Source organism: Stenella coeruleoalba (assembly GCF_951394435.1).
Source record: "Stenella coeruleoalba genome assembly, chromosome: 6".
NCBI lineage: Eukaryota > Metazoa > Chordata > Mammalia > Artiodactyla > Delphinidae > Stenella > Stenella coeruleoalba.
Genome location: NC_137151.1, coordinates 57,080,471 through 57,094,617, shown reverse-complemented (window position 1 = coordinate 57,094,617; position 14,147 = coordinate 57,080,471). Strand labels below are relative to the sequence as shown.

Sequence of the window (14,147 nt, the reverse complement as noted above, 5' to 3'; positions counted from 1 at the left end):
GGAGAATGTGTGGTGGAGGTCATCTAAAAATGACCAAAGTATGAATTATATATACAGTGAAATGTATTTGATTAGTGAAATGTCACAAATTTCACTAATCAAATGCTGCCCAGAGGTGCCCAAACCTCTTCATCAGAATCACCTCGTTAAAAATACCGTTAACAATTCACTAAAATGCAAACTCCTGTCCAAACCACGGACTTCTCAACTCAGAAGAGCCAGGGTGGGTCCCTGGAATCCATCACTGCAGAACTCTGAGGTGATTTAGATGATGGTAAACATTTAGGACCAGATGAGAATAATTTGTAATTAGATTTCTTAATATTCCTATGTAAATAGATGCTTCTAATGGATCCAAAGACAGTTTGTTCACTTATATTTATCCTCTGAAATCTTATTAATAATGCCAAATGTTTTACTAGTCCCTGTTGTGATAGATAATACAGGCATGCTTCTTACAGACTCTGGCATGAGATGTTTAACTTATAAATTAAATGCAAAAACAACTTAATTTTCTATCTTGCTATGGCGATAGCATTGTTGAACCAAAAAATAGACTATTACTTAATTTTTCTTTGTTAGAATCAGAGGAACACATGTAGATTCTGTTTTATTAAAATCTTTTTATGTTGAAGCTAATGAGAAAAGTTATAGGTCTAACAAGACTATGTCCAAGATTATCTGGGACAGTCCCAGTTTTGTATTCTGACCCACTGTGTCATAATATACTAATTTTGGATCATATGTCTTAAAATTTTAGGATAAGAGCAAAAGGTCATTCTATTTACAGGTTTCTGAGAAAAAGTGTTTGTAACAGTATCATTATAAAAGTCTCTAACTTAGAAGATAAAAGAACTTTAAGCAAGTTTTTTGTTTTTTTAATTAGAAAACTCCTACGTAATTTTGGCATAGGTACCAGATCACTAAAATGGCTCATAAATAGTATTAGCATCTTAGACTGACCATTTTACTATATTATCAATTTCGGTCATGACATTCATTTTCTGCTTCTTGACTAAGCTCAAAATTTTTCTTCTACTTGGAAAAGATTTGAGGAAAACTGAATTTTTTTTAATTGACAAAAGGGCTATACTGAGTGGTAGGTCCACTGTCATCCTGGTCTCCTTTTATTCTGGGATTTACCTTTATCCTGGTGGTCCCTGAGCTACATAACACTTCACTTTCCATTTCCTCATATTAATTTATATTTACTGTTTTGACAATACGTGGCCAGCAATCTTGACTATGCCATTGCGGGAAAGACCCCTTTAGAAATACCACTATCAGTTTGGACTGTGTAGTCCCTTTCTGAAATGTAATCTCAGCTTCCTCCCAGATGCTCTCAACCAAGGAGAACGTATAGCTTCCTCATTACCATAATCAGAGCCATCCTATTCCCAAGACAGCTAAGGGTACCTGCCTTGAAGTACTTCATTCTACTGAAATCCTCCCACCATCATTTTGATGGGTGCATTCGATGGTCAGTCCTGAATGACCACACCTGGAACTGTTCTTCTGGAACAGGAGTAGAAACTAAAACCTCAGTGGATAGGGAAAATTCTATGTCTTTTCTATTCCTGTTCTGCAATGTTGAAAATTCCTATTTGTATAATAAAACTCAGTGCTACTTTGCTTTAAAGAAAATCTCTTTTGGAATCTCATTTAACCTAATGAATGACTCTTTTATCTACAGATTTCTCAAAGGATAGTTCTGTTTCCTGTTCTCTGCGAGGAGAAAATGAATGTCTTATTACATTCCTAATAACTACAGATAACGAAGGGAAAACCATCATTCACAGCATTAATGAGAAAGGTGGGTGACATGCCTTCCCTTGCCAGTGGTAAGAGATGTTACATGGGAGAGGAGAAAACAACCAGAAAGTTGCTCTGGGTAGCTTGCCAGGAAAGACATTTCCAAATTTTGATGGAGTGCCTCTACTTTCCCAATGACTGAAAGATACCTGTTGAAAGGTTTGATATGTTCCAATGCCTCTTATTAAGACCAAAGAACAAGAGAAGTGTTTTTGTACCAATCCCCGAAAGCTGGCTGATGAATTGTAGGAAGGTGGACCAATTAAATGCAATGAAAGCAAAAGGTATGTTTTTAGGAAAGACTGACAGGGAAGAGAAGCATAGCAGTCTAAGAGAACGAGATTTTTTTTTTTGCGGTTCGCGGGCCTCTCACTGTTGTGGCCTTTCCCGTTGCGGAGCATAGACTCCGGACGCGCAGGCTCAGCGGCCATGGCTCACGGGCCCAGCCGCTCCGCGGCATGGGGAATCTTCCCGGACCGGGACATAAACCCGTGTCCCCCGCATCGGCAGGCGGACTCTCAGCCACCAGGGAGGCCCGAGAATGAGCTTTGACTCAGGCAAACCTTGGCTCAAATCCTGCTCCACTACTTCCTTGACATTCTGGAAGATAATTGTCTCTCTGAGTCTCTATTTCCTCATCTGTAAAATGGGAAAAATAACAGTACTTTCTTCTAAGGGTTGATTCAATGATTAAATGAAATAATGCATGTAAAATATGTACCAGTTCATAACCTACCTAATGGGTCTTTAAATGATAATGCTGAGTCGGAAAGATGTGAACAGACAAGGAAGGAAGGAAGTGATCTGTAAAGGAAGTCAGAGTCTGTGAGTTGCTTCTGTGAGTTTTTCTCCTTACCAATTCATGGAGTCAGCTTGGGACTCAGGAAACCCTCACATAAAAATCTCATCTTCAGTGAAGGGGAGAGAGAAACTTGTAGCAGGTAGAAAAGAAATTAGTGGGGAAGGTATTGATACTTTTGTTGAGAAGTTCTTAACTTTTAGTAAGTTTCACCGGGGGAGCTTGTTAAACCGCCAGCCTCCTGAGTCAGCAGGCTGGATGTGTGGCCCAGGACTCTGCATTTTAACACTTCTCCAGGCGCCTCTGATACAGGTGGCTTCCAGACCTCCTCTGAGTGACTCTGCCCTAAAAGCCCTGGCTGCCTTCTTAGATGCGCACAGGTGCCTCACCTTTTCTGTCTTCAGTTAATGATGTGTCCCTAAACCTTCCTGGCAGAAATGACAGCTGCATTAAATCAGACCTCTCCAGATCTTGTCAGCAGCCTCCTCCTCCTTCCCTCAAAAGCTTGAGGCCTAAGTTCCGGCCCAGACCATAGCAGCAAGGGCAGGCTAGAAGACAGATGTGTTCTGTTGTGTGTGCTGGTTTATCGGTGGGCTGACAAAGTATTAAGTCCTGAATTTGAAACCAAGAGTACCAAGCTGCCATCACTTAAGAGTGTGAAAAACAATGACAAAATTAGCAAAAAGTAAGTTCAAGACGTTATGAACTAACCAAGCAAACACGATTAGAAAAGTATCACATAGCAGTGCTGAGGGTCAGGGAGGGAGGGGTCGGCACAATGCAAGAGACAAGTGTATGATGGTGACCTTGCCACTCAGGTGGGCAGAGTGCACCAGGAGACTTGCTCTTGAAAAGCTTCTGTAAATTGACTTCTTTGAAATGCATATGTAAAGGGCGTTGTAGAGGTCATTAGTTAAGAAAATCTAAGGTGAATCCTGCTGTACGAGGAAGAAATACTTTACAGTACGAAAACCGGCCTCCTCATTATGTATTTTATTAAGTCAAATTCTTCAACTACACCCCCATCTTCTGTCTGTGACCATGGCAGTGGCTTTAGCCACTGAAATCAAAGCCATTCCTTATAATATTGATTCCATTGGAGAAGCAAGTTCCAAACAAAAATGAACTTCCAGAGTAAGTTCTGTTTTTAATACAGGGGGTTTTGTATCTAGATGGTTTCATTTTGATTTTTTTTTCTTGTGAAACATTTTGGTTGATAAATGCTTGCTCATTACTGAACTGTTGGGTTTTTCTTCTTTATTCATCCACACAATATGAGTGGTACATCAACATGCCATCTTTCCGAGAGCCCTCAGATGCCCTGATACCTTTTTATTAAAGCTTTTTATTCTCCCTATGCTTTTGTAGCAGGGAATAGTGAGGGGAAAATGACCTCCCAGAAGTTTAACAGGAGTCACCTGACGGCTTCAAGGATGCTTCTTTCCTGGTAAATATTCGAGCTCCTTGATAGGCCCGGAGCTTCCAGGGGCCCTGAGGACAGAGCCCGTCCCCAGGAATCTGTAGTCCCCTCTCACAGCTTTAAGACCAGAGGATCCCACGGTAGCCGGTTGGAGGCAAGGAGAGAAAAGAGGCAAAATGAGAAAGGAGGATCTGAAGGTTAAGGATGCCCAGTATTCTTCAAACAAATAGAAAAAAAAAAAAAAACACCCAGTGAAGGGTCACCATCAGTGTGTGTGTGAACATAGGGAGAGCTTCACTCATCTTTTTTCCTTTTGGAGGAAATTTCAGCCACATTCCTGAGAGCCACAGTCAGTGAATGATAGTTGGGGAGCCTTCCTAGCAGGGATATGGGTGTGGATGTTACACCCACAGTTTCCAACTTGGAGATTCCAAGCCCTTGAGGTCTTGAGGATAGAAAAGCGAGAAGGGTGCATTTGTTGTAATAATAATAATAATAATAATAATAATAATAACAGCAGCTCTCATTTATTGAGCCCTTACTAATACCATATATCAGGTGTTATGCTATATGTTTTACATGTATTGGTTCATTTAACACCCTCAACAACCATATAAAGCAGGTATTGCTATTATTTCCATTTGGCAGGTAAGGAAATTGAGAAGTTAATAATTTGCTAGGTCCTGCAGCAATTAAGTACCAGCCCTGATTGGGGATCTCCGGCAGTTTGGCCCAGAGCCCGTGCTCTTAACTACTGTGCTATACTGCCTCTCACTGGCTGTACAAGCATCATAAATATCTGAATCCCCCAAATAGGTCAGATCAGCACTCTCCCATGTCAGATCAGCACTCTCCCATAGAAATGTTATGCAAACCACGTTGTAATTTAAAATTTTCTAGTAACCACATTAAAAAAACATAAAATAATTTTAATAATGTTTTCTTTAATCCATTGCATCCAAAATATTGCTATTTCAGTGTACAATCAATATAAAATTATTAACGAGATATTTTACTTTTTTCATATCAAGTCTTCAACATCTGTGTGTATTTCACACTTAACACAAAACCTAATTCTGAAAAGTCACATTTCTAGTGACTATTGAGCAATAGCCACATGTGGTAGCGCAACCAGATTGGCAGCATTAGAAACTCAGCGCCTTAGAATTAGGCGCAGCGCTGACCCAGACTCAATAGGCAACCCTGGACGGAGCACAGTGATGGAGAAAGCATCTTGCCCCACCTACAAATGTCTTTAGTCTGAGCATCTCAAGAAATACTAAAGAGAGTATGGAAAGTGGAAATTTCTGTTGTGTAATACCTGCTCTGGAGCTTGGGCCAAAATCCTTTCTTGAGAAATGTTTAATTCCCAATGACTCTAAGTTCTTAAAATAATTATCTCCACCAGGCCATGGCTGTTTCTCCATCATTTATTTCCTACTGGAGAGCTCTCCTAATTTATGTTCTGACTGCAGGGTCTCAGCAAGCTTCATCTTGCTTCGAGCAGGAACATCCTATGCCCCACCCCAGACATTTCAGTCAAAGATGTAGCCAGTATACATTCTCATTGACACAGGCCTGCCACTTTCTTTGCAGGAGTGTTGCTAACTTATTAGAAGCAGCCATGGTTCATTTGCTATGCTAGAAACAGTCTTTAGATCTTCATACTGTAGTACCTATTTTATTAGCTCCTTTACTTATTTCTGCATAATCTCCTTAAATGGTTTTTTGGCCAAAGCACAAAAGTGTGCGAGGCCAGGCATCATGCTGTTAGGGGGCCATTAATTCCGCTCAAATTCAGATCAGCTATAGATCTTACCTTGAAAGCGGAATGACTAGTCCTGTGTGTATAACCCTCCTTTTTAAATATCTAAAAGCAATAAGAGTTAGGATAAACTGAGCATGATTCATTTCCTCCCAAGTTACCATGGATTTGCCTCCCTTCTTGCAGAGGGAAACAGATATTTAATGATAATTTCTGTGTGGGATTTTTTTCTCCCATGAAAGCAAAGGGGGAGCTTAATTATAATGTTTCATTAAGAAATGTATCATCTCCCAGGCATATTGCAAGTATTATTAGTCATTCTGCTGTCAATGAGAGAAGGTACTGAGTAATTGCAAAATTATATTACTATCATCAATAGAGTCAAAATAACATTTCATAGAATGTTCAAGTAGAAAGGATTATACAGAACACCTAATTCCTCAAACTTCCCTGAAGATAAGAATCACTTGGGATACTTTTAATAATAAAAAATTTACGGCTCCATCTAGACCCACCGAATCAGAATCTCAGGGGTTCGGTCCAGCAATTTCAGGGGTGGGTTTAATAAGCATGAGCACCTGGGCTTAAATTTATCAGGAAGTTAAGGAAACACTAAACTCCCACATCTTTGTTTTACAGATGAGGGCACTGGGGCTCAGGGAGATGGAGGGACTTGATGGTTTCAGGCAGCTACTGTCCATCAGATGGGAATGGAACCCATCTCTCCTGAACCCAGTCCAGAAATTTTCCAGGACACCAGGGCACTGCATTAGAGTTGAAATAAAACTGAAAGCCATGATTGTCTTCTGTCTATATATTAAAAAGCCCAAGTAGTGTATTTCCCAGGGGTAGGTTGTATTTAATATTGAGTATAATCTCAATATTAGTATTGAGTATAATCAATACTCAAAATTGAGTATAATCTCCTATACGGTTCAAGAAAATTCATGAAAAAGTAAGTGTGTGTGTGTGTTTGTGTGAACACGTTCCATTTCTGCTTTATCATATACCCAGAAGAGACCATCTTTAGTAAACTATAGTCTTTTTATTGATCCTTTAAATATTCCATGGGTGTTAATTGTCACTGTTTTGAATTCGAATTCTTTTTGAGTCAGCCATTCAAGTATCTATCCATTTGCTTTGAATAACCAAACTCTTACTTTATCTTTTGTTCTACTTTGAATGAATAGGGCTACCCTTCAACAAGTAACTCTTTTTTTTTTTTTTTCTAATTCAGCGAAACAAAAGGTGTTACAAAAGGAGAAAAAGTATGGTTGGAAATTTTCATGAGAAGTGTTTTCACTACATCAGAACATTAATTGTACCACTTTCTTAATATAATTTTCTTTGCTTCCACAGACTGTCCAAAACCTCCGAATATTCCCATGATCATGTTGGGGGTTTCGCTGGCTATTCTTCTCATTGGAGTCGTCCTACTGTGCATTTGGAAGCTGCTGGTGTCATTTCACGATCGGAAAGAAGTTGCCAAATTTGAAACAGAAAGGTCAAAGGCCAAGTGGCAAACGGTATGTGCACACTTAGGGGCTACTCCTTTTCCTGTGTAAAAGATGGGATGTCGGCTTTCTTCTGAGCTGGGAGAGTTAGAACGTCATGCTCTTTCTCTACTCCTCTCATCACGTCCCCAACAGCTTATTTCTGTTCTGCTTTGGGGACAAAGGGACCTCTGTCCATTATCTGGGACCCAGATAGCCCTCACGGCATACATTTGTCTCTCAGTGCAATGAGGATTTCCCCTACTCTGAAGCGTCTCGTGAAACTCCTTATACTGTATAGCTACTTAGAAACATCAAGGAAATGCCTTTTATTTTTTACCACCAGGAGGATCCCGCAGGTCCCATTTGATAAAGTATAGGTGCTGTATCTAGATATTTCCATAACTCGGTTGTTAGAGCTAATGGAATAATGTTCATGAGTAGTATGACCGTTCATGCCAATTTCCGTGGAAATACTTATTACTCATAATAAGTTACAAAGTCAAGAAGGCTTTTTAAATACTGTCCAGTTAGTTTTTCTGAAAAACATAAATTTTAAACAGCTACCTGAAAAAAAAACCCCAAAGTATCAACTTTTAAATATATGTACTCAATAAATGTAATTTATGTGTCTCCTCTTCACAGTAGGCAAACACAAAACAGGACTCCGATTTTCTGTGTTTCTTTTCCACAGGAGAGATAATTCCATTTCTAGAGGCCCACAGAAACAATTTCATGGTTTTAATTTCATCTCTCTCTCTCTAATGGTGTGTCCAGCTATCTGATAGCAATTATCTTACATTGCTGATTCTAAAAACAGCGATATCACTGGAGGCAATACAGGCAAATACAAAGCTCCTTTGGGTTCATCTCCCCAAGTAAATTGATGTTAACACTTTTTGCTCTAGGTCTATAATATCTTCAATACCTAAAGCAAATGGAATGTTCTGTTTTGGATAAATTTATCTTGATAAGGAATGTTTATATCTTGTGCAGTTATTTTGAAACAACTATAATATATGGTGCAGCACAATGGACAATGAAAGCTTTTATCTACTTTATCTTCCCATTAAAAATGCCTTTAGACAGAACAACCAAATGCAATGTATGGATCTTGTTTTGATCCTGATTTGAACACTCTAATATATATTTTTGGACAACTGGAAAAAAGTTAATACAGACTGGTTATTAGACTGATAGCTAGGAATTATGGTTAATTCAATTAGGTATGATAATGGCATGAGGCTTTGCTAGAAAATAATTAAGGTTTATAATGAAAAAGGAGTGAAGGCTGGGCTTGCTTTTAAATAATTCAGCCAAAAGAGAGAGAGAGAGGGATAGTTAAGCAAGTGTGGCAAAATCTTCATAACTATTGAATCTGGGTCTACAGAGGTTCCTGATACAGCCTTCCTCTTCTTCTGTGTGTGTGTGGAGTTTTCCTGATTAAACAAAACCCTTAGGAATGTCAAGTGAGGATTTGCGGTGAGGATATAAGGTATCCGTCTCTAACGAGGTAAAAATGTAACCTGACAGGTTAGTTTGGTGACTTAGAACCTAGTGCTATGAGGCCAAAGTGTTGGAGCAATTAACTTCACCTGACCCCCTGGCCACAGATGCTGTTATTAACTCTCATCCACTGCCTGGCAGAGGTCAGAAGGCAACCAGGCAAAACAATCTGATTAGTGTGTACTCGTCAATCCCAAACTCCCAATCTATTCCTCCCCTACCCCACCCTTTCCCCTGGTAACCATAAGGTACACACTACTATAGATAAAACAGATCACCAACAAGGACCTACTGTATAGCGCAGGGAACTCGGCTCAATATTCTGTAATAACCTAAATGGGAAAAGAATTTGAAAAAGAAGCAAGCAAACAGACAAAAAACAATGTGATTCAGTTGGCGCAAAACACGATAGCAGCAGTTAGTCCAACAACCCCCAGCCCAGTGAAGTAGTCTTGACACTTTCGAATGTAAGAAAACTGAGGCTCAGAGAGGTTAAGAGACTTCCCAAACTGTTGGTCCATAGTGGAGCTAAAATCCTAATTGCAGCCTCTTCTTCCAAGCACAGCCTTGACCCTCCTAGAAGGAAGAGGCAGGTGTTCGCAAACAAGCGCTTGGGCAATTATGTGATGTGTATCTACTAACCAGCATATTTTCATGTTCTCCTACAAAGGCATGAATACTGACAAATGATTAATATCTTTAAAATAACATTTTAATTAACAGTTAATTTCCCCTAAAACATGAATTGTTTTCCCTCAGGATGTAGAACATGACTGAAATTCAAATGCTGAATTTTTGCTGTCTCTTCACCTAAAATAGAACAAAAATATGCATTAAACAGATAAAAGCATAAAAGAAAAATATTATTCCCTGTTAAATTGAGTTTCTTTGAATAACAAGCGTTTGATGTTCTGGACTAGATAATGACTGGGTCATAATTATTCACTTGGATGCAAAAGAGGTTTAATTCAAATAACTCAATTCAAATTTCACTAATATGTCCTATTGGAAAAAAAAGAATATTGCTCAGTGCATCCATTTTGGGGTCCTCGATTTGATTCTGTTTTTATCTAAAACCTGTTTCTTCTTGAAGAACTGAATTTGGTCTTCAAACCCCTGGGGATCTCCGGGGACAGTAGTGGGACCTCTGACCCCTAGGCCCCCATTAGACTCTAAAGGTGACAGAGCTCAGGATGCGAAAGAGCTTTGTCCTTGCTCCTGAAACATTTCCTTCATCGTAGCTATGAAGAAAGGTTACCTTTTATTATGCTTTTAGATATTCTTTATGAAAACACAAAGGGAAGATATTTAAATCCATTTTTGATTCAACATTTTTTCTAGGATGACAAGTCATTAACTAGAGGCAAAAATGTTCAGTCTGACATTCGTTGCAGTCATGGATTGATTTTGTACTGTGCTAAGCAAATCAGGTCTGCGTTTGGCAGTTAGGCAATCATTAAGGGAGCTGTGGGTCGTGACAGAGAGCTTTCTTAATACCACTTTTTCAAGCTCTAAAAATGTGCCATTGCCTTTGTAAAATCCACAGCCTAAATTAGCAACCCCCAGACTCCTGGGGGAATCAGCCTGGTCACCCCAGATGGCTGGGGGAAACCTGACCTTGTCTAAATAGTGCAGGAGTGCAGACCCACCCGAAATGGAGCCAGACCTGAACCTGTGTCTCAGCTGGAAATCCTAGGTAGGGAGGTTGCCACCTACGTGGCACTAGAGGAGGCTGGTGGGACATTGCCACACTTTCACCTGCCAACAAAATCCTGTTTGAGCTCATTCTCCTAAGTTCTGATCATCAGCTGAGGACAGGAAAAAACACTACTGCCCCCTGACAATGTATACTTGCTGTTCCCCACTTTTAAGCTTCCACCTTACCCTCCTACTGTGGTGGGATCTGCTTCATCCCTCAACCCTATTAGCATGCCCAGGCCCTATAACTAGCTTCTTAAGAGATGCTCCCCCCACCACTAATATTGTAGACCTTGATAAACAAAGTTGCTTCAAAACACAGAATGAAAACTGCATAATCAAAATTAAACATTCAACTAAATGTCCGCAAAATAGCATTGTGTATTCAGTCAATTGCAACTCAAGGCACCTCCTTTGTCGTGCATATAAATTATTTTTAGTGTGGGATGTTTGACGTGATCTGGGATGGGGCCCACAACAGAACTCCTAGTCCTACAAAGATCTTCCCTGACCCTGCTCACAGACTATTTACTCTTAACCGAGTGTCCTTTCTGTTTCCTAAGTCCCTCTATTCCTCCAGGACAGTACCCCACCCATCATTCCCAGCCTGCACATTTTACTTTTTCCATCTTTCCTCTTCAGTTGAGTCCTTTATTCTTCTGTAACCAACTTAAACTTAATAGCTTGCAATCTCTTAAATTTAATAGAATTCTACTCATGATTTTTGTTTGTAAACAAGACTCCACTTGCATCTAAGACCACATAAGTCTGCCCTACACCCTCCAAATCTCAAGTTCTTATTGTAGTAGGACTAAGTAAGGACTGTAGGGTCCTTATGATTATCCAGGCTGACCTCAGGAGTAGAAGCAATATGGTGACTTGGCCTTCGCTCATCATCCACCACCAGGTAACCTCTTCTATTTTTGCCTTCATTACTGAGATAGCATCTCTCTCCAAAGGCACATGGACAAAGGTAACGTGTTACTCAGTTAGAGGTCAGGCCACTGACTCTGGGCAATGTAGAAACAGGTGCAGGTGTGGTTCCTCCTCACAATGAAGACACTGTAGCGAATCCAAGGGCAACAAGTGGGAGAGGCCAGGGAATGGTTTTCAGTTTTATTCAGTTCCTCTGAGAGGCAAGAGAAATGTACTGAGGAGACAAGTACAATTGTGTTTTTTTCAAACCTATGCCTAGAAATTGCTACCATCTCTGCAGTTCATGGGATAAGGAGACCAATGTATAACATTTAGTAATTTGGAAGGTTAGAGGTGGTACCCAGACTCCATAATACTCAGAAATGGGCTTGGAAATGTTGAGTCCCAAAGCCCTGGGGGGAGATATCTTTAGTACCCTCTCTAGGACCTAAAAGAAAAGGAAATTCCAAATGTGAAGAAGAGTTATAAGTAAGTACTAATAAGGAGAGGCAGCATTTATTAAACACTTACTATGTGCCAGGCACCTGCTGAAGTACGTTACCTCGTCAACCTTGGGAAATGGGAGGGAAGAAACTGCTCCTCACCCAGACATTGTTCCTGCCTGGAACAATGAAACCAAAGGAGAGAAGTGGGAGGATCAGGCTGGGCATTTCTCCAAACACCTAGAGAGCTTTGGTCCTTCTGGTCCTGGTGACGGCACCTGGAAACACATCTACAGCCAAACAGCACAACTGAATTATCCAGGCTTTGGCACACAACCTTTCTATTGCCGCAAGGGCAAAGCTGTCTTGCCCAACCTGCCTTGGGACCTGTACTCCTTCATGAGCCCAGCGTCCCCCACGTCAGTCTCTTGTGACTCCCTCCTTCCCACACTGTTATTCTCTAGTAAGGAAAAGCCACTGAATTCTTTTACTATCCACATCAGGTGTTTGCTGTCCTGGGGATCTTTCTCTGCTTCTCTCAAGCAGCTAGCTGTCACTCTTCCTGAATTTTGGTCTCATTTTAGCAAGATTATTTGTGCCCTTGTTTGATGCCTCTCACCAGCAACACATTTCTTAAAGGCGGATACTATGTCGTTCATCTTTGTGTGCTTCTACCAGTTCACTTTTCCCACTTTTATTTTTTACATTTCACTTTTGGGTCCCCTATTGGTTCATTCTATTCATTCAATAAATTCCGAGTGCCTACTGTGAGCTAGCTTTCAGCTCTGATAAAACGGCAGTGACCAAAACAGCCAAAGTCTTGTTTTCTATCCACGATTTAGTGCATTTCCAAAAAGGGTGAGATTTCTAGGTTGCACGCATAGGACTGGTTCTTCATAATAAAAAAAGTAAAGATGTATACATTTTTAAATGCTAAAATTATGACATATCAGATTAATCAAAACTATTCAAATGCCTTTCAAGATTGAGCCTGACTCTCAACTTCCAATCTGTTATACACAATGAAATTATTTAGCTATATTAAAACCATGTAATAACATAATATACATACTTTCATTTGGACCTTTTTTTTTTTTAGGGAACCAATCCACTGTACAGAGGCTCCACCAGTACCTTTAAAAATGTAACCTATAAACACAGGGAAAAACAAAAGGTAGACCTTTCCACGGATGGATAGAACTACTTTACGCACGGAAAAAGTCTGTTTCACTGATATGAAATGTTAATGCACTATTTAATTTTTCTTTCTTTGTTGTTTCAAAATGAGGTTGGTTTAAGATAATAATAGGTCATTTGGAGATCTGTCATTCTCTGTGTGAAGGTTAAAGACTATGTTGGCAGGTTCAAAATAATCAAGAAGAGAAATATCCTTAAAAAAGGGGTGACTTTGGGGATCATTTCAGGAATACTAACTCTGTTGCATTAATGCCTCAAAAAATCATCAAAATAATTCATGGGGGCCTGATTTGCATTTAAAAAATGTTTGAAATTAGAATCTCATTTCTTGCAGGAATACCTGACGTCTTTGTCTCAGCAAAGTCACAAAGTCCATATGCTCACATTATATACTCACACTTGCCAATGAATTCTAAACTTTTAGTAAATCTGCCCTTTCCTAAAGGAGGATTTTTTTTTAATTTATGAAAAAATGAGATGCTGACTTTTATTTCAGCCGTAGGATGCAATTCTTCCAAAAATATCCCACGTGTAAGAATGAAAATGAAGTGTTAATAATTTCTGCGGATTTGAATGTACCCAAAAGTCAAGTATTTTATTTTACAGATGAAGAAGAAGTAATTTATAAATTAGGAAGTCACCAGTAAAAAACAAAAATAACAAGCCTATCATTAGATTATGTTTAATTACCTGAAAATAAACTTCTATACTCAGTTTCCCTATTGACCCTGAGTTTTCAAACTATTACTCCTTCTGTATTTCTCAACCCATTTTACTCAGTTTCACAATCATGTAAACCCTGTAAATGTCATGTGAAAGTTTTAATTTCTTGTTAAAAAATTTACTGTAAATGGTTAGATAGCTTATTCAAAAAGAGCTCCAATAATATACAAAAGGACCATGGGTTAAACAGAATAAAATTGTTAGTGGTTTTAAATCAAACACATCAAGAGTACACAAGTCTCTCATGAGTAATAGGCTTATTTAAATCTATATTCTTTTCTCATTTGCATAACACAGCTTGCACATTTCAGTTGCATATGGTGAATATGTTACTTTAAAAAGTAAGATTTTACTTGCAAAATACATGTGGGTAATT

The 14,147-nt window shown here is 39.3% G+C and overlaps 1 protein-coding gene across 5 annotated transcripts in view; it reads left to right on the top strand.

The window, feature by feature from the left end:
- Positions 1-13,119, top strand: part of ITGB6 (integrin subunit beta 6) — a gene marked incomplete at its 5' end in the record, with an annotated part of 67,747 nt that extends 54,628 nt beyond the window's left edge. For all 5 annotated transcript variants that reach the window (XM_079924926.1, XM_079924929.1, XM_079924930.1 and 2 more), the window contains 3 exons: positions 1,694-1,813; positions 7,156-7,322; positions 12,951-13,119. In XM_079924926.1, coding sequence (XP_079781052.1) covers positions 1,694-1,813; positions 7,156-7,322; positions 12,951-13,049 — 386 coding nt within the window. In that variant the 3' untranslated portion in view covers positions 13,050-13,119. The remainder of the gene's footprint in view (positions 1-1,693; positions 1,814-7,155; positions 7,323-12,950) is intronic.
- Positions 13,120-14,147: the final 1,028 nt, after the last annotated feature.